The sequence below is a fragment of the Pyrgilauda ruficollis genome, unplaced genomic scaffold, assembly GCF_017590135.1.
Source record: "Pyrgilauda ruficollis isolate IOZ18807 unplaced genomic scaffold, ASM1759013v1 scaffold3, whole genome shotgun sequence".
Classification (NCBI taxonomy): Eukaryota; Metazoa; Chordata; class Aves; order Passeriformes; family Passeridae; genus Pyrgilauda; species Pyrgilauda ruficollis.
In genome coordinates, this window is record NW_024524377.1 from 21899164 (window position 1) to 21917877 (window position 18714).

An 18714-nucleotide genomic window follows, 5' to 3' on the forward strand; every position below is an offset into this window, starting at 1 on the left:
GCTCCTACAGCTCTCATCCAGGCAGCTCAACCTCAAAGGGCCGCTTTTTAATAGGTACATCTATTTATGCATACACATAAAATGGAAATACAGGCCATTATGGCGAAGAAATGCTGTGCTAGGCGCTTGCCAACAAAGCCAGAAAATCAGATTTTAAGATTCCAGTACTATAAATACACCTGTAGGAACCTCAGCTGAAGTCCAAGCCCCAGCACGCCGTGGTGGAGGGCGCAGGACGTGTGCCGACCCTCTGACACACCACTTGGGACACCCGTGGCTCAGGACACACTCCATATTAGCTTATGCAAATCCTGTACTGTGTGAAACATGCCCTGCTGAGAGAATTATTTGATTATTTTGAGGATCAACAGGAAAGATTCAAATGCAGTTTGCTCTTTTTAAAAGAAATTCAAAAATACCATCTCAAAACATGCACAGAAATGATGTGTACTTTCAGCGTCAAATTAAATACAAAAACACTTTGTTTGTCCTTGGTGTTACTGTTCTTATGGTTTTATTTCAATACAAACTATGCAGAAAATTAGAGTGTGTTTAGGAAATTGACTAGTGGTGAGGGGAAATTTATCTTACTAAGGCTGTATATGTGTAAAGTAGTCAGTGGGCTAGAGAGGTTTAGGAAAAACAAGAAACAGAAGTTCCTTGAAAGGTTTTAACTATAAAACTAGATAATGAAAGAATATTGATTGGGTACCATTAACCTTTTTCTTCCAAAGGCAGATTTGCCTTTAAACATGAAGTACATCATATGCCTGGCTGTCAACACCAGCTTTCCAACTCCAGAGAACACAGGTTAGTTTTGCTGCTTGTGCTTACTAATTCAGCATCTTTTCATGAAAACGTTGTAAAAGACCTTTTTCAAAAGCTTATTTTTCCCAGGCTCCGTGGGTGCAGGTGAGCTCACTGGGCATGCAGGGCTCCTCCAGCAGTGTCTGGGATGTGATGTCTGACCCCACGGAGGATGGCAGTGCCCTGCTCCCCATCCAGGGTGGGCACCAGCTGGCACACCGTGCCCCCAGTGCCTGACCCAGCCAGGGCTGCTGACAGGCTGGTCTCCTCCTCAAGGAGACAGCGCTTTAGCAATGGCACTCGGCCCCCACAGTGAAAGCAGCCTTTTGTGTGGCACCTCCTTCGCACATATGGAGACTGGTTCATCTTTTGCTGGGTTTATCAGTTGATTCTGGTGGCTTAAGTACATCCTGAAGGAGACAATAAAGGCTTCAAACCTAAAATTTTCAAGAGGGTGGGTTTGATGCTCCTGGTGTCCCTGCAGCCCCCAGCCTATGCCCAAGCAGAGGCTGATCTAATTTCACAGCCCTGGAAGTGAGGCAGAAGGCTGTGTGTACCCAGAACACATCCTGTACCTTTTCCTTGAGCCTTTTCTCCCCTCCCCACTCCCGTTCCCCCAGGATAAAACCCTGCAAAGTCCCTCATGGCTGCTTTGCATCTTTTGTAGTTTGAAAACATCCTTTACGGGCCCAGGCCAGGGCCGGCCCTTCCGAGCCCGGCCGGGCCCGAGGGGCCGCGCTGCCGCAGCGCCTTTTCCTTTTTGCCCGCATCCCTGCCCCGCATCCCTGCCCGAGGCGGCGGCCCGGCCCCGGCGGGAGGCCCCGCTCTGCCGCCGGCCCCGCCGCCGTCACGTGGCCGCCGAGTTTTCTCATCCCGCAGCGGTATGAGGAAGTCAGAGCCGCCGCCGCCGCCGCCCGCAGCCCGGGCGGGCGCAGCCTCCGTCGCCGCCTCGCCGCGGCGCGACATGTGAGTACCGCGGGCAGCCGGGCCGTCCAGGCTCTGCCCGCCCTGACGCCGGCGGGCCGGGGCGGACACCTGCGGGAGCGCCCGTCCGGGGGCGGCCGGGGGGCGGCGGTGGCCGGGTCTGGGGCGGGCCGGCGTGTGAGCGCGGGGAGGGGGGGCGGCCGCGCTCCCGGGGGCTGCGCGGACGGCGGCCCCGCGCCCCCCGGCAGCCCCGCGGCCCCCGGACGGGCGCACGGACAGCCGGACGGACGGCACATCTCCGCTCGCCCGGCAGGCTGGCTCTCTCCGGCACTCGCCTCCCGGCGTGAAGCCCCCGCCGACGCCGCCGCCCCGATGGAGCAGCCCCCGGCGGCGGAGGAGTGGCAAGGGGCGACCCAGAAGAGGAAGGCCTGGGCCAAGAGCCGCGACTCCTGGCAGGCGTCGGAAGCGGAGGATTTCTCGGCAGCGGTGCTGGCCCGCGGCGAGGAGGAGGAGGAGGAGGAAGAAGAGGAGGAAGAGGAGGAGGAGGAGGATCTCGGCGGCGGCGAGCTGCCGCTGGCCGCAGGAGCAGGTCAGTGCCGAGGGCAGCAGCCCGCGGGCACCGGGACCCCGCGGGGCGGCCTCGCTGTTACTGACTGTCGGCTTCTCTCTCCTGCTCTGCCCCTAAGGCTGCCACAGCGTTCCCAACGAGAAGATCGCGATATGGCTGAAGGACTGCAGGTGGGTGCTCCCGCCGGCGGGTCGCTGCGGCAGCGGGGCCGGGCAGCGCCCGCGGCGCGGAGGGAGGGACGGAGGGAAGGAGGCGGGCACGGCCGCGGAGCGGGCACCGGCGCTTCTCCGGCCGGGCTGCACCGGAGCAGCGCTGCGAGCACGCGTGGCCACACGGGAGCTGGCGTTCGGCACCGCTTCTCTCCCTGGCGTCTCATGAATGCTTTCAGCCGCCGGGGGAGGAACTCAGCGGAGGGTCAGGAAGGCAGCGGTACTTTGGAAGCTGCAGTGGTTCTCACCGAGGGGCTCCAGTTTAAAGCTTCCGCTGTTTCCTTGCCTGGTTTTTGGTGCAGATTTCAAGAAACGGTGCTTCCGCGGCATAGCCTCTGTGCTTACGTGCCTTCAGCAGTGATGCCACAGTTTAGACTAACTTGGTTTATCTGAGTCTCTTAATGTCTTCTGTCCTTAACTTGAGGCATGGTGTATGTATTCTGCGTTTCTATTACTATTGCAAAATAATCTTTGGTGTTTAGAACAGGTATTGATGGAATTACTTTTTCTTCATCCTCAGTCACATAAAAGCACAAGTGCCACATTAGTAGCAGTTGCTTTTGTCCTTTTTCTCCAGTCAGTCCTAACAGCCCTTGGAGGCAGAGGTGATGGGGAGAAGTTAACAATCAGCTTTCCAGTAGCTGACAATGATATTTCAAGACCTCTGCTATTTGATATTTGTGGTTTCTTTCTCTTTTTAAGAACAGCTATGTTAAGGCAAGAATTTACCACTGAGATCAGCTGTGCCTTTGTGATCTCTTGATCCAGTAAGCAGCTGACTGATCTTACTCTGTATGTAACTGAAGTGTGGGTTGTTTTATAGGATCCTCCATATAGTTTTCTTCAGATCTTTACAGGCTGTGCCTTGGATAGGGTGTTGGCAGCTACAGGCTTGAAATTTTACTAATCCCTAAAATATAATGTTCAGACCTGACAGACCATTCTTCCAAAATGCTAGAATGAGAGAATATTTTTCTGACTTTAATTCAGATCTGGTGTCCTGTTGGTCTACTAGGAGGTTTTCTTAAAATCAGTATTATTAATTCAGTGCTTTCTTGGAAGGATTGTTTGAGTGGGGAGGGCAAAAAATGTAAGGACTGGAGGGGAAAGAGGCCATTGGGGAAGATATTCTTCCTGATGCTGCACTGCCACTGTGTCTAAATCTGCAGGATTTCTGCCTAGAACCTTCCCTGGCCCTGTAGTCCTTAACATTTCCATATATAATTTAAGGAATAGCACAAAGCTGCAAAGTGACAACATGAACATCTAATAGATGGCCAAAAATCTTGAGTAATAACACAAAGCTTGCAATTTCCTACCCGTGCTGTGGTAACTATCTGTTATCAAAACTGGCACCACACATTTCTGTGGAATGTGCTTGCATCTCTGGCAGCTGATTTCAAAAATATGAGAATCTTGTTTTACAAATATCAAATGAAGCACAAGTTAACTTTCCTTTTGCCAATACAGAACCACAAATTTAGTTAATTCATGTTTGTGAAACCTGTTGCTCTCCTTGCACAGTAGCCTTTTAAAGTACAGCTATTTACTGTTGTAAGTATTTTCAGAGGAATCTTGTGTTCTGCTCAGGAGGGCTTTAAAACCAGATTTCCTAAACAATGCTGTTCAGACAGGAGTTAGCCTCTGCTCTGTGGCGTGCAGGGTGCCAGTGTCTGCAGTTCATGTCTGGAAGATGCAGTCCCAGCTGCCTGTGAAGGGCTGCACAGTTCCTTGTGTTTTAAACTGCAGAATAGTTTAATTTTTTGTGCCTAATGTACATGCAAGCAGTTGCTGGCATGTGCAGAAAAGTGATAGTTCAATTTGCAGTGTTATAAGTGATTGTATGTATAGAAAGCTAGATAACAATGTACATGGGAAAAGAGGACAGCATTAGCAGAGGACAAAGGGATAGCTCTGCAGATACTACAGTGTTTTGTTTAAAAATAACGATTGTGAAATTTACAATTTGTAAGTTATCCCTGAAATTTCTTGCTTGTTTAATAACACTGGTTTTGCTGTCAAGCTTTGATTGCTAAAAAGTGTGAGCATACACAAAGCGAGCTGCTACTTCTGGTTCATGGCACAACCTTATTTTAACAAGTTAGCTCCACAGCAAGTTACCATGTAGCTTTTATTACAAATGAAGATTCACTTACTGAATACAATATTTTTTCTGTTACATATTTTCTAAAGTAGTCCTTCACATTTTCCGACTTTCTGTACGTGTTTGTGAAATCAGAAGAAAATTGGCACTTCTAAAATCTTGTTTTCTGGTTTGAGTTGGCAGCAGCACAAAAAACCTTAATATCAACCCACTGCATAAATAGATCAGCTTGTAAGTTTTATTCCTTTGTTTGTTTCTAAAGGCATCAATGGTGTTCTAATATGGATAAAAAGAATTACTAGCTGTCCTTTGATACTTATGTTAGTGGTTTGGGGCTTTTATTACTTGGCATCTCTGTTTCACATCTGCTTTAGTGAAGAGGAGGGTTCCTAATTTCCCATATTATTTACCTTGATAGATACCCATTTTGTTGTTTTGGGATTTTTGTAAAGAAATAACTAGCAGCAAACCCCAAAAGCAAAAAAGCAAGTATTTATCATGCTGTGATTAGAATTATGGAGGCATAAAAAGTGTCAGATGTTACTCAAAGTGTCTGGTTCATTCACGTTTTGGGAATCACATGCCTTTGAAAAAGGCCTCTTTTTCTCTCCCCGTATTTTGAAAAGGCATCTTGAAGTAATAAGAAAGCTCATTAAAGTTGAAGCACAAGTGTTTGTATTATACTGATAGATAAAAAGAAATTTTTGTCAACTATTATGATGACGTGTATTATTTTGATTGAATATATTTAAACTCTGCCAGTAATACAGGGGATGTGGGAGGTATCTAGGAGCCATCTCCTGCAGATATGCAGGAAGTGAGTTCTTGAAATGCCTCAGAAAGAAGAGATTTTTTGCTTCAAGTTTAAAATAAACATGGCTTCTGCCCAGATAAGGTTTTAAAAGCTGAGGTTTAAACACTTCCACAGCACAGTGCAAAACCCTTGTCTTGTTCTGAGAGACCACCTGACCACAGCTGGTAGCTGAACAAAGTTCTGGGGTGAGAGGAAGCCTTGAGGCTGTGTGAGGCAGGGAGACCCCTTCCTGAGGGCACGGCAAGGGGAAGGGTCCTGCAGCCCTAACATTCCCAAGTGCACAGGGCTGCTCTGAGACAGAGCCATGGGCCTTGCTGGTGGGAAACAGCCTGGTGCAGAGGCAGAGCTATCCATGCTGCTGTCCAAAAGGATTTTTGTGTGGTACTTTATTGTTTAAACTCATGTTTTGTCTAGCTCTGAAGAGCAAGTTTTTCAAAGACAGGGGGTGTATGGCAGCTGTGTGTAGCTGTGCAGGTAGGGCAGCAAGGAGTGGTTGACAAGGATGCTTTTCTGGTAGCTGCTAATGTGCTGTAGTGGTGACAGACTGAATTTCGAAAGGAAAATGCCAGCTTTGATGGATGTTTTTACTGCTCGCTGCCAGCCACTGCATGCGGCACTGACCTTGGCTGTCAAAGTCAATGCCAGCAAGTTTCTACATCAAAAACATAGAGGCATGGGAGTCACCAAGGAAGGAGAGGGAGAAGATTGGGAGTGCACCCATCAGAGCCAGGGAGTAAACATCCAGCATAGTTATTACCTCAGAACACAAGGCTTCTTGTAGCCTGACAGGTTTAGACAATATAGCCTAAGTTTTTTCAGACTGGACAGACATCCAGAAATGCAGGAGATCTGAGCCTCGGCAGAGTGTGTCCCGTCACCTGGAATGTGCTTATGCACCTGGATGCTCTGGCTGTTTGCCTTGGAGTCCCACCACGGTGGGGCTTGGCTTTGCTTTGCTTTGCTTTGCAGAAGGCGTGTTGAAGTGAGCTTGCTCCATATCAGCAGGCTGCATCTGGGGAGAGTGAGCTCTTTTCAGAGGGAAAGAAAAATAAGGTTGTGAAGTATAAGGTCTGTTAGAAAGCAGATGCAAACTCTCATTGCTTAATTTGGCTATGGCACCAAAATAAATACTGTATCAGAGCACCGTTTACTTTCAGGTCTTTGGGTAGGTTTATGTGTTTGTCTAATTAAAAATTCAAATGAAACATACATAATGTAGGTGCATAAATAATCTGCTTTTCCCTTCTTTATGAGTATTATATTTCTGAATTTGTTTTGAGCATTGAAAGTTAATGCTGTGCTACTTAGAAGTGACAAGGCTTTGGTTAAACATGTCTGAGAGACAAGATATGGAAACATCTAGCTAGTATCAACAAATACAGTGTGAACCCAGAGTGGGATTGGACCTGTCATTTGTGAGGCTTCTGCTGCTCCTTTCAAGCACCATGAGGTTCGGCAAATCCCCTGCCTTTCAGGCAACAGCTATGGGAGGGATCATCCAAAAAAGAACTAGTGTGAACAGCCTGTAAAGCATCAGAACTGAGAAGTGACAGCTAACGTAGCTGTCAAGATTTTTTATCTTGATTCTTCCTGATCATCAAATACAACTTTTCACCCCTTTCTCCAAAAAGTTTTAAATGTGTAGAAAAATGGCAACCGTTTTTGCTGCATAAATGAGATTGAATTAATCAATTAAAAAATCCATGCTTGTTTTTTCTGGGCATTTTTCTGAGAAGTCCAAGATTTTCCTCAGCAGGAGCTGCTGCTCCTGAAGGTGTTTGAGCTTTGCAGTTATTATGTTTTGTTGTTTTTCTCTGCAAGGTGTATTTATTTAGAGGGCTGGGGGTTGTTTAGGAAGTTATTGCCAGTCGTCAGATGTTTGTGCTTTCTGGGGGCGGAGGGAGGAAAGGAGGGAGGGAGGGACAACTGCTGCTATCACAAGCTTGTTACATGCTGTAAGGAAGGACATGAAGCAGCAAGTTTGTAAGTAGTGTTAATCTCTTCTGTGGTTTCAGAACGCCTCTGGGAGCCTCCCTGGATGAGCAAAGCAATCCTCTGTTGAAGGGTAAGGAAGGGTTTTACCTACTGAAATCGCTTTTGCTGGAAACTGTTTTCAAGGACATTCGTGTGAGTCTTGGTGTCTTTAGTAGCAAACCAAAGCCGGGTCAGAGTTATTCTCACAGCGGAGCAATTGTGCCTGAGAAACTGGAGAAGGGGGAAAAGAACCTGAATAGGTTTCTGGAGATCTTAGTAAGCTCTAAAAAACCTCCCAGATGTGAAAAACAGGGAGATGATTTTGTCTCCAAACTGGAGAGCATTAGGCAGTCTCTGCCTCTAATAACTGTGGTTGCCACACCTGAAAATTTTACTATCCGAGCAGGTCTGAATACTAAAGTTCAAAGTACAGTGGGAATGTGCAGGTAGTGACAGGGTGAAGAAGAATTACTTGCTGTGCCTGGAGTCTTCACTTCAGCTCCTAATCTGGTACAGGAAGGTGAGAGGGGAATGCCCCAGCTGGACTCAGACTCTGGATTCTCCTGGTAAGATGTCTGGAGGATAGATAACACAGCAGCTGAAGGCACAGATGTGCTGAGTGGTACCTCCAGGTTCCCACTTGAACTTAATTTGCTCACACATTGACCAGGAGGTGTTTCTGAGTGCAAAACCAAAGCAGTGTTCTAGTTGTTCCCTTTCAAAATAATTTTGCTATGTTCTGAAATGTAACTTCTTGCTTCTTAATGCATTTTAACTGCATGAGTAATGCAGGGATTGTAAATAAAGTCTAGTTATTTCTTGTATCAAATGAAGTGTCTTGCTAATATCTTTAGATAAGCAGCTGGAAGGAAAACATTGGAGCATTGTAGTTGTTGAAGTGCTAACTGTATGTTTTCAGGCATGCTGGTGAGAAATGGAGGAAGTTTTGAAGATGACTTATCCCTGGGAGCTGAAGGTGGGTGTGGCAGATTATGACTCTTTTTCTAGCAAAAAAAATTACACTCAGTCATCTGATTTTTATTTTGAAGGACAGCATTGGCTAGAAAATCAGGATGAATTCCACAAAAAAATGCAGGAAGATTTGGTTTTTGAAGTTATTTAGACTATTGCTAGAGTTAAACCCCTGGGTCTCTGACCCAAAAGTCAGAGGCAGCCCTGAATTTGCTTCTGCCCTCTCATTTTAATACCCATGATGACAGGACAGCCTGGAGCACTTACCAAGGCTGTGAGAAAGTGATTTCTCCTACTTGCTCTTCTTGTCCATGGGTTACTCTTGGCAGCCATGCATGCCCCACTTCCACTGAATCCCTTGGGAGTGGCATGTGCGAGCTTCTGAAAGGAGGAATGAAATTCTGTCAGCCACGAGGCAAACCCATTAAGAGCTAAGTGCTTTTAAAAGTGAAAAGTACCAAAGCTGAGTAAGTATTTTGGATCAACCACAATACATACTCTTCTGTTGCTAGCTGCTTGCCTTTTCTTTCTCTTCCCTTTTTTAAGGGGAAGGAGATGTGGCTGTTCCCTGTGGACTTTGTAAAAAAGACTTCTAGCCTTGATATTGATCATAGATCAGAGGTGCCCATAAACCAGCTAGCAAAAGCACTGTGGATTCTGTTCTAACAGAAGTATCTTGTAAAATAGCAAAAAAAAAAATGTCTCACAAACCAGGTCCTGGGGTTATCTGTAGGACAGGGGATACAAGACATTATCTGCTTTCATTGTTTAAAAAAAATAATACAAGACTCGCAGTTTAGTTTTTAATGTTTTTGTATTACCGCTTTTGCTAAGTGCCAGAACTGGTGTAGTAGAAAGCCCTTTCCTTCCACGCTTGTCTTGCTGTTAGTGTCAGAGTAGTGGGACAAGGCCTGGAGGAAGGAAATATCTTTAATTTTTAAAGATTTAAGACTTCTAATGGGAAAAAAGTTTGTCTGATAATGATCTTGATCAGATAATGATGGAAAAGTAGTAAATGAGTCTCCTACTGCAATAGATTAAATAGGATTAAATTTTCCTATTGACAGTCTTTTCCACTTGTTAGATTGCCTGCAGCACAAAGATTTCATAGAAAAAGTTTCTGTGTAGTGATAATCCAAGGGTCTGAGCCTATGACCAAGAACACAAGAATCAGTGGATTTTAGTACATCATGTCACTTTTTTCTTTTCACTTTTTCTCCTTAAAATTTCCAAGGACTGCTGGTTTTTGTGGGTCTTTAGCATGATTTAGCTTGTTCAGATGAAAAGATCCCAGTACTAGAATTGCTGGTTGATTTTTCTGGATAATGATGTGGATGTTTCTGCTGGGCTTTGCTTCTCATCCAAGAACAAGGGGACAACAGAGCTGCTTGGAGCAGGGCTGCGTGCCCTGCCAGACAGACAGCCTCTTTGAGGCTGGGATGAATGGCCTGCCCTTGTGCAGCTGTGACTGCCTGAGTCCAGATGCAAGCCAGAGCCATGTGTGAATGGTACAGAGGGCATTGGGCAGGGACCCATAACCCCAGCCCACTGCTGAGCTGGTAAAACCCATGGTTCAGCTGTTCAGCTTAGTCACTGGATAATCCTTACAGATAGGCTTACCTTCATATTATAGGCAAGAATAGTAAAAAGAAGAGATGTGGGATCTGTGTTTTGCATACATTTCTTTGTGATGTCTCTGAAACCAAGAGAGAGGCTGAGAGCTTTCCATGTTTTACTCGTGGTTGCTGACTTTACCCTGCTGGCACAGCAGGTCAAGATGCAGAGTTTTCCTGGCTCTGTGTGACATCACTCTTTTCATAGCTGATTCTGAGGGCTGCTATAACAGACACATTCTCCTTGCCTGTCTCGTGGGGCAAGTTGTTAATGCTGAGTTGCCTCTTTGGGGAACTGACAGTTTAAGTCTGAAGTTCAGTTCTGAAAGAATAGTGCTGCCTGGAACATTCCCATGTGATCCAGCTGTGGAAAGTGCTGACTTCCCTGTCAGCCTGGTGACCAGGGGTTTGGTACCTGGCAGACAGCCTCCCTCCTGAGTCTATCAGCTCTGAGCCCTGTCAGCTATCCCTGCTGCCCTGTCAGCTCTGAGCACAACTGCTGGCCCCATCAGCACCAAGGGCTTCACTGAGCTTGGTCCATGTATTGCACAGCTCAGGCAGCCAGGGCCCTGCCCCACTTTGCTGATGAAAAGATGAACAAACAGTCTCAGTCTCTCTTATATTCTTTACTTTCTCACCTGGAGCAATCTTTGCGTGCCTGCTTGTCCTCCTCCCCTTCCCACCCAGCAACAGCCCTGCAGCTGGTAATCATGTCTTCAGTTGCAAAGCAATAAATGGTTTATATAACAATTACCAGCTTATCGCAATTTAAATTTCAAGTAATAAGATTAATGACAGGATGTAAATGTGTGTCCATATGAAATTTAATTTTAAACAGAGCTTTAATATACCAGATCATTTTTAGATCAGCTGTATACTAGAAACCCTTGACAATCACATATGGAAGAAGTAAAACCTGATTTATGCAGGACTGTTGGCAAATGTGCTTGCTGTCTGCTTCTTTGTGCTGGTTGTGAGAAGTATAGTTCTGAAGAGGTCTGGATATAACTTCTTCTTCTTTCTCTACAGCTAATCAATTACGGAGTGATACCCAAACAGAAACATGGTAAACATCTTTTTTTTGGTGTTTGTTTACTTCAGAGGAATATTTATGCTGAAGGGTGGGGGGAGAATGGGTGGTGGAAGTCATGAGGGCTACCACAGAGCTAAAGCTCTTCTGCTTGTGTCTGTTACATGAGAGTGAAGGAAGTGATTCAGATAATACAGAAAGTGTCGTTAGGAAGTGCAGAAAAAAAAAATAAGATTTTATATTCTTTCAGCAGACCTGACATAGATTTTGGAGTAGCAGGAGGAAAACAGAGAAATGACAAATCTTAGCAATGTAGCATGATTAACCTTCTTTGCCTCACTGATTGCTCACTGTTTCAGAAATTTGAAGGGAAAATTAATTTTGCCTGTCACAGCAGATATGTTTTGGGAGTGGGGAAAAAAGACTTTGAGACAAGAGAGATGGTTAGAGCTTCTAAATGAAATGTACTGAAACTAAAACCCCACTGAAACTTCAGTGAATACTGCACAGCCCCTGTGGAAAGCATCCTCTCTATTCCTCCTGAGTCGGGCTCCATACATAAATATACACTCTTAGGTGAATCCTCTGCCACCTTTGGTTTCTTGGTGGCTGTTCAGGGGGAAAACAGTTTGTTCCTCAGAGAGATTAACAGGAAAAGTATGTCTGAACCCAGGATACCACCTAGTGCTCAGGCAGCTTCTCCAGATGCAGGGAAGAAATAGTTTGGGGTTGGGAAAGAGACTGGCCAGCAGTGTGGGCTGGAGCTCATCTTGCTTCATTTCTCCGTGCCCGGAGCCTCTTCAGCTTCCCCAGCCGGGTCCAGGCAGGTTCTGTCTGGGGTGAGCAGGGTACCCGAGGCGTGTTGGGGGTGGCCTTGCGTGAGGAGGTGGTCCTGCTGGAAGAGGCAGTGGCCCAGGGGAGGCAGGAAAAGGCAGGGCAAGGACAGCTCACCCGAGGCTGGGCTTCCTTACTGGAGGAGGGTGGGAACAGGGAGGGTGGGGCAGCAAGGGCAGATCAGGGGTTGTTTTCTCAGCTCACATTTGCCTTCAAAGTCATACGTCTATGTGCATTTTTACTGAGGTGGCCCAGGGTTTGCTTTTGTTTCTGTATTTCAATAAATGACATGGCTAATATAAACCAGATAACACTGAAGGGGAAAAGAGAAACTCGGCAGTGCTGGCGGGTTAGCTCTCCAGTGAGACAGAGAATCAAGTCGCTGAACAGAAGAGGTTTATCACAGGGGTCCTCTCTGTTTGTGTTGACAGCAATGGTGTACTGGCAAAGGACAGGAGGCTGCAGTTCCATCAGAAGGGGAGAAGTATGAACTCTACCGGCTCTGGAAAAAGCAGCGCGACTGTTTCAAGGTAAAACTATGCTTAAAAGGTCTGTTTCTCAGTTATGGACTTGGCTTGTTTTATGTGCCTTGCTGCATTTAGTAGCTGAGAAAGGAATTTTCATTTGGTTGCTTGGAAAACTTCTGTTTGTCTTTTGTTGTGGTTTTCAGTAAATGGTAACAAATGGACCTAAACATTAAAAATGCCTGAACTTTTAATGGCATTTTAAAATATGAGCTCTGCAGAATAGGACTGATTTTAGAAATTACAGGATTGGATCTGTGATGTGTCTAGGCTAATGGTTCTCATGATGGGAACAAAATCTTTAGATGCAGAGATCTCCACAGTTCCAAAACTAGTCTGAGTTGTAGGAGTCAAAAGTTTGGTAAACCACAGTGGTTACTGGGCTGAGTTAGCAGTTTGATAGAAGGGACTGGATCTTAAAAGGACTCACGTAGATTTTTAATAACTTTCGTTTGTCTAGCGTTTCTGAATTACTGGAGCTTTATGAGGAAGATCCTGAAGAAGTGCTCTATAACCTTGGGTTTGGAAGAGATGAACCAGATATTGCTTCAAAAATTCCAGCAAGATTTTTTAATTCATCATCATTTGCCAGAGGGATAGATATCAAAGTGTTTTTGAATGCCCAAATACAGCGCATGGAAGTAGAAAATCCAAGTTTTGCTTTAACAAGTAAGTATGTTTTTTGAAGCACAGTTTATTTATGAGTTTGTTAACTATGTAAACAACCCCAAAAGAGGTGTGTATCTAATATTCTGGAAAAACTCTGTTACTCTAAAGGCAAACATTCCATTCAGAATTCATAATAAAACTCTTGCTTGGTCTTAAATAGGCAAGAGATGACCACCAGGGTGGTACTCCTTGGGGTGAGTGGAAGAGTTTGTAGTGGGGGAGGGAAATAAGAGGCATCCTGTAAGGTATGCTGCCTTCTGGTTTGTATCATTCTCATCTTTTCTTCTGTTGCAGCTTTAGAGCACTGAAACAAATAGCAATATCCCTCTATTTCTGGTGTTCTTCAGTCCCTGGGTGGGATTTTTGTTCTGGGTGGCAGTGACCTATTTTTGTCATTGTTGAAATCTGGGGCAGTATTTCTATGGACTTGGACAAGAGCTTTGTTGGATCAGTAATGAGCACTGCTGAAATGAGGGCTTAGCTGTCCTTTTGTAGTTGTAGCTGGAGAGAGCAATTTGAGTAACACTTCCTTTCTAACATTTTGTAAATAAACTTGCATTCACACACATATGCCACTGATTTAGTTCGGGAGAACTTTGCACGCTGTTCTTGTGCATTTAGTAAAGATGCTTTTTTTCCATAGTAGGGTATCGCTTTCATGTTACAGGCCTAGGAAGTGTTCATTCAGCCTTAGAGGCCCCTGATAAAACTAGGAGAAGATTTGTGGGGTTGGGCAGAGATTGTGATGAAAATTCCCTCTTCAGATATGTGTTTTGTTCCTGTGCAGGTCGTTTTCGTCAGATTGAAGTGCTTACTACTGTGGCCAATGCTTTTTCTTCTTTGTATTCTCAAGTCTCTGGGACTCCTTTGCAGAAAATTGGTAGTATGAATTCAGTGTCTTCCAGCAAAGAGGCATCCAGCCCTCCCCCTCTGAATCGCAGCAACACAGCCAGTCGGTTAATGAAGACCCTGTCAAAACTCAATCTGTGTGGCACACAGCAAGCTGACGGCAGCAGCTCCTCAAGTCCTTCGCCTGTTGAAAAAGGGAAAAGTCCAGCTGAAGGAGGGAGTGAGGAAAATGATGTTAAAAATGAATCTAAATTGCCAAAATATCCTAAGAAGAAAGACTGTCCCTCTTTTTTGGCTCCTGTGAAGGAGGAGATAGCCGGCAGTCAGGCAAAGGCTGCAAACGCAGAGAGACCTGCGCACCTCCCTGCTGCGGCGGACGGTGCACAGGAGGGTTCTGTGCCTCCAGCAGACGGGCAGGGTGGCAGGTTGGCAAGTGCCCAGGATAGATCATGCGAAGAACCCGGTCTTTTGGACTCGCCAGGCCTCAGCAGCAGTTCCAGTACCTCTGACAGCAGTGTCCTGACACAGAGACTGTGCACAGCGTCACCAGGGAGAGACCCCTGCGCTCCCCTCGCAAACCCGTCCATAATGAACCTAATGCTGCAGCAGAAGGACTCCTTTGAGATGGAGGAGGTGGGTGAAGATACATGACTTTCTTTGTGCATACAGTTTACATAACTCCCTGTCTGCCAGCACAGGAATGTTCCCTCCTGTGCAGTTAACAGTGTTTTCTCCAGGAATACTTTAAATTCTCCGAGTGTTGCGCTTTCTCAGCAGTTGCAGGCTGCTCTAATTGATCCTCTTAATGAGGTAACTTGGTGCTGCTGCTGCTGTTGTTCCTCAGTCAGTGGGAAAGTTCTCTCTTTTTTTTTTTTTTTTTAAATCAAATTCATGTAATTGCTATCACTGGCATAACTCCTGGGAAGGTTTCCCTGTGTAAGTAAATCTAGGTTAGGCTTTGTATGCAGCAAAACCTGTGTTTAGTTTTTACTTTACTTAAATTGTTAACTAGAAATCATTACTTTTGTTGCCTAGAAGTAAATTCAGTTTATTAATTGATGTTGATTAAAGATAAATTTGTGAATAAAGCGAGAGTTTTGCTGCAGTGAAACAGAGGAGGGGCTTTCATGCAGTGTGAGGTGCTCATCTTGTGCAACTTCCAGTTTTGATAAGGATCTGCTCTAAGCTGATTTATTTGTTCTCTGGAAGTTAGCGCATTGAAAGTCACTGTGACATGATGTTTTGCAACGACTTAATTACAAAGTCTATGCTAGGTGTCTTTTAACATCTTCATATATGCAGATATCCATTTTCATATTGATAATTGTCCCAGAGGAATTTTAATTCCCAGGTTCCTGTAAGTGATTTGTTTATTAGGCTGTAAACATCCACCCTACAGATTCAAGAATGCAATTTTTGTATAGACTTGCAGCTCAAATTGTAAGAACTGGCTCAATATTCTTAAATGAGTAGATGCTTTTGTGGACATATTTCAATGTGACTGTTAAAAGTTCAGCAGTTGAGTTTTTGTCTATGTGAAATAGATATATAAAACAAAGGATATTGTGATTTCAGCAGTGAAATGGAGAAAGCAAGTGAATAGAAAAGCCCCACAATTTTACAGTGAATTATGAAGTGATGATTTTGTAGGTACTGTGTCTGGTGTCATATTGTCATGACAAGCTCTTCTAGATCAACTAATGTTGTAGCTGAAGGTGCTTATTAAGCAAAAAAAAAAAAAGGTAATCAAGCCTCTTGTGGTTCCTAGCACTTGTTTATTCCAGTGTGTCCTACCCACATGTTGTGTGGCCATCTACTGAACCAGAACAAAGGACTAGTCCAGTTGAGAGGGGAAAAAGAAACTCAGTGTATTTTGATTTATTTCTTTTTCCTGGCTTAGTTTTCAGCCAGATAATTTTCTTGATACAGCTTGTGTAGCTACAAAAAATGTTTGCATTGGCACAATTGGATGGGACTGAGCAGCAATGCATTTTTGCTGTATATTTCAGAGGAGAAATCCATTTTTGGTGCCCTTGGGCAAAACTATAACAATTAGTGTATTTTACATACATGTATATACATGTGTTTCTATTAAAAAGAGGTGTGGAATTTTCCTTCAGAGTAAGCTGGCTGGAAAGGCTCGCTGAATTCTGCGCAAGTATGATGTGTTTGCGAAGTTTTGGTTGCACACTTTGTGTGGTGATGCCAGGCATAAACACAGCTGTTTTGGCAAGACAGCATATGATGTGGGATGGGATTTTTTTTATGTGGTGGATCTTTTGTTTATGCAATATAGTATATACTTATCAACTCCCTACAGATCTCTAGGAGGGAGGGATTCAGTTTTGCTGAAGACATTTTAGAACAATTCCTGGCAGCGGGATTTTATTTTTGTGCGTCTCTAAGCAGGGTGTAAAGAACAATAAACTGTATTAGAAACAGTGACAGTAACTCCTCCCCCTGTTTTCCTAGCTTGGCTTGGAGTGCATTCTTATGCATAAGAAAGATGACAGATATATCAAGGAAGTTCTTTCCAAGGCTTAACAAATGCCTTGGAGGTTTGCGTGCCCTTCGGAAGTCTGTGGCTGTGAAGATAGCTAGTGTGGGAGTGAGTCAGGGCAGGATTTCCCCCAAACACCCACTCCTGAGTGGCCAATGACAGTCCTGAAGGTCACTTACCAGCATGAATACTGGCTGGAGGGGTGGGGAAGGAGCTTCTGTGTGCTTGAGGAGCTGCACTGTGCTGCGGACACGGTTGGAATGCTGTCTCAAAGCCAAGGACAGGAGGTGGATGGTATTTAAATGAGTAGAGGCTTAACTTTTGGAGTGCTGCAAATTGAGCCATCAGAAACTGGTTTGAGGTTTGAGACAATCAAGACACCTTTCCTGGAAGGGCAGTTTTGTAAAGTGTCTGTAAGACTACTTGTTGCTCTTTGTTAAAAAAACAAACAAAAAAAAAACCCCAAAAAACAAAAACCAAAACAAACAAACAAACAAAAAAACCAACTAAATTTTTCCTAATCTTAAATGGTGAGCCCCTTCTATGCTCCCCTGCACTTGGATGAAATAAGGATTTTCCCCTTTGGTACAGCCTTCATCTCCTAAAAGAACAGAAGCCACTATATTTATTGTGCAAAAGTAATGCTGCTGGTGAAAAGTTCAGACCAAGTACTCAAAACCTTTGTAACTAAGAAAATGCACTCTTGTGGCTGCTATACACATGAGATCAATGCAAATATATAAAATTATTATTTGTCTCTTCTTTAGTCAAATACTGATTTTGGCTTATCAATATCAGTATCTAGATTTTTACATTTTTAAGTTGATAAAATTTGAGATAAATTCATTGCATGATCATTTTGAAACTGGGCTGGCAGCCCCATTAGAGGGAAGGGTTGTTGGATGGGGGGGTTGTGCATGTAGACTTGCATGTGATCCATTAGATTTTTTCCGGATCACATGCGAAAAGAGAGAACATTTTCTAGGTTTTGAACCAAACAAAGTCCTCCCTGTTGAGATTTTAGGCATATTCTTTTCATTGTTTGAACATTTGCCTGAGAACTGCTTTCTTAAAAAGACTGTGTTTCACAAAGTTCTTGAGTGAAAGGATTAATTTTTATGTAGTTTTAAATTTCCCAGTTGAAACATGCATGGATCTGAATACATTATCTTCCTTTCATAAGAATTATTTCCACGAGTGGTGGCGTGGTGAAGTCTGGAGTAAGTTCTGGCTGGGTCTGGGTCCGACTGGTGGCTTGTAGGAAATAGTTGGTAGGGCAGCAGATGGCAGTCCTTGAGTGCTGACCTCCTGATACACTTTTCTACGTTATTGTACTTGTCTTTTCTATTCAAATGAAGGGCCACGAGTTCTGACCGGAAAAAGACAGTAGTGTAAAGGTGGTCAGAGGTGTTGTCACACAGTAATTTTAGTGTTTTGTCAAAGAGGAACTGAGAGCTCAGTGTTGTCACAGGATGTGATTTCCAGGTCTTTTGCGTGCAGAGGGGAGGTCTGTGCTGTGCGTGGGAGGTGCTGCCCAAGGATCACTGATCTCCTCCAGGAGCATTGCTGAATGCCTGGTGAAGGCTGGTTCAAGGAGATCACAATTTGCTCCTTCAATCAGTATAGGCTGTTAAATTGGACATAAAAACCACCAAAACCTCCTCCTGCACGTGCAGTGTGTATAGCTTAGGCATTCTTAAGCACAGGAATATATTCCAGTTGGCCTGACAAATATTCGTCTCTTCCTGATAGATCCAGAGTACAGAGGGGGATCTACCTCACGTTTCAGCTACACATCAGCTAGCAGTGACCAAGTCAAGGAAAGGTGAGTAGACTGCAACTTCTGTGAGGACAGCAGCCTGCTGAGTGTCCTTCCATCTCTGAAAGGCTGATTCAGATATTTTAAGCTTCTAAAGTTTGTTTTCTCTCTAGAAATAAAAAAGATCTGGGTTTCTTTTTTAGCTAAATCACAGAACATTACTACAAAGTGGCAACCAAATTACAGGCAAGACAACAGCCCTATAACCTCACTGGCTGTTTTCACTTTTGTATAATGGATGATAGTTCAGGTGGCCTGCAATGTTAATTCAGACTGTGTGGGATTTTTTTTTTCCCCTTAGTAGATCCTCTAATTTAAGGTACCCATTTAAACTGAAATTACATTGTTTTAAACCTAAATTGCATGATACATGCAGCTTTTTCCTACGCACTACTGCTCTGTCTGCAGGCTGCCTGCACAGAAAACTAGTGTCTCTACACCCACGTGGAAACTGTAGTCCCTCACGTGGAGAACACTGTGCACTGGCTGTTGTGGTTCACTTAG

General features: G+C 44.5%; 1 protein-coding gene across 3 annotated transcripts in view; it reads left to right on the forward strand.

The window, feature by feature from the left end:
* Window positions 1-1651: 1651 nt before the first annotated feature.
* ITPRID2 (ITPR interacting domain containing 2) overlaps window positions 1652-18714 on the forward strand; it is a 42738-nt gene continuing 25675 nt past the window's right edge. For 2 of the 3 annotated variants that reach the window (XR_005955562.1, XM_041472846.1), the window contains exons 1-9: window positions 1810-2320; window positions 2418-2469; window positions 7442-7491; window positions 8320-8376; window positions 11015-11051; window positions 12281-12379; window positions 12834-13042; window positions 13830-14524; window positions 18144-18216. Coding sequence is in view for 2 of the 3 variants with exons in the window: in XM_041472846.1 (XP_041328780.1) it covers window positions 2104-2320; window positions 2418-2469; window positions 7442-7491; window positions 8320-8376; window positions 11015-11051; window positions 12281-12379; window positions 12834-13042; window positions 13830-14524; window positions 18144-18216 (1489 nt within the window). In the remaining variant the exon portion in view is untranslated. Of the gene's footprint in view, window positions 1774-1809; window positions 2321-2417; window positions 2470-7441; window positions 7492-8319; window positions 8377-11014; window positions 11052-12280; window positions 12380-12833; window positions 13043-13829; window positions 14525-18143; window positions 18217-18714 lie in introns of those variants that run through there. The other variant, XM_041472847.1, reaches the window with a different exon arrangement.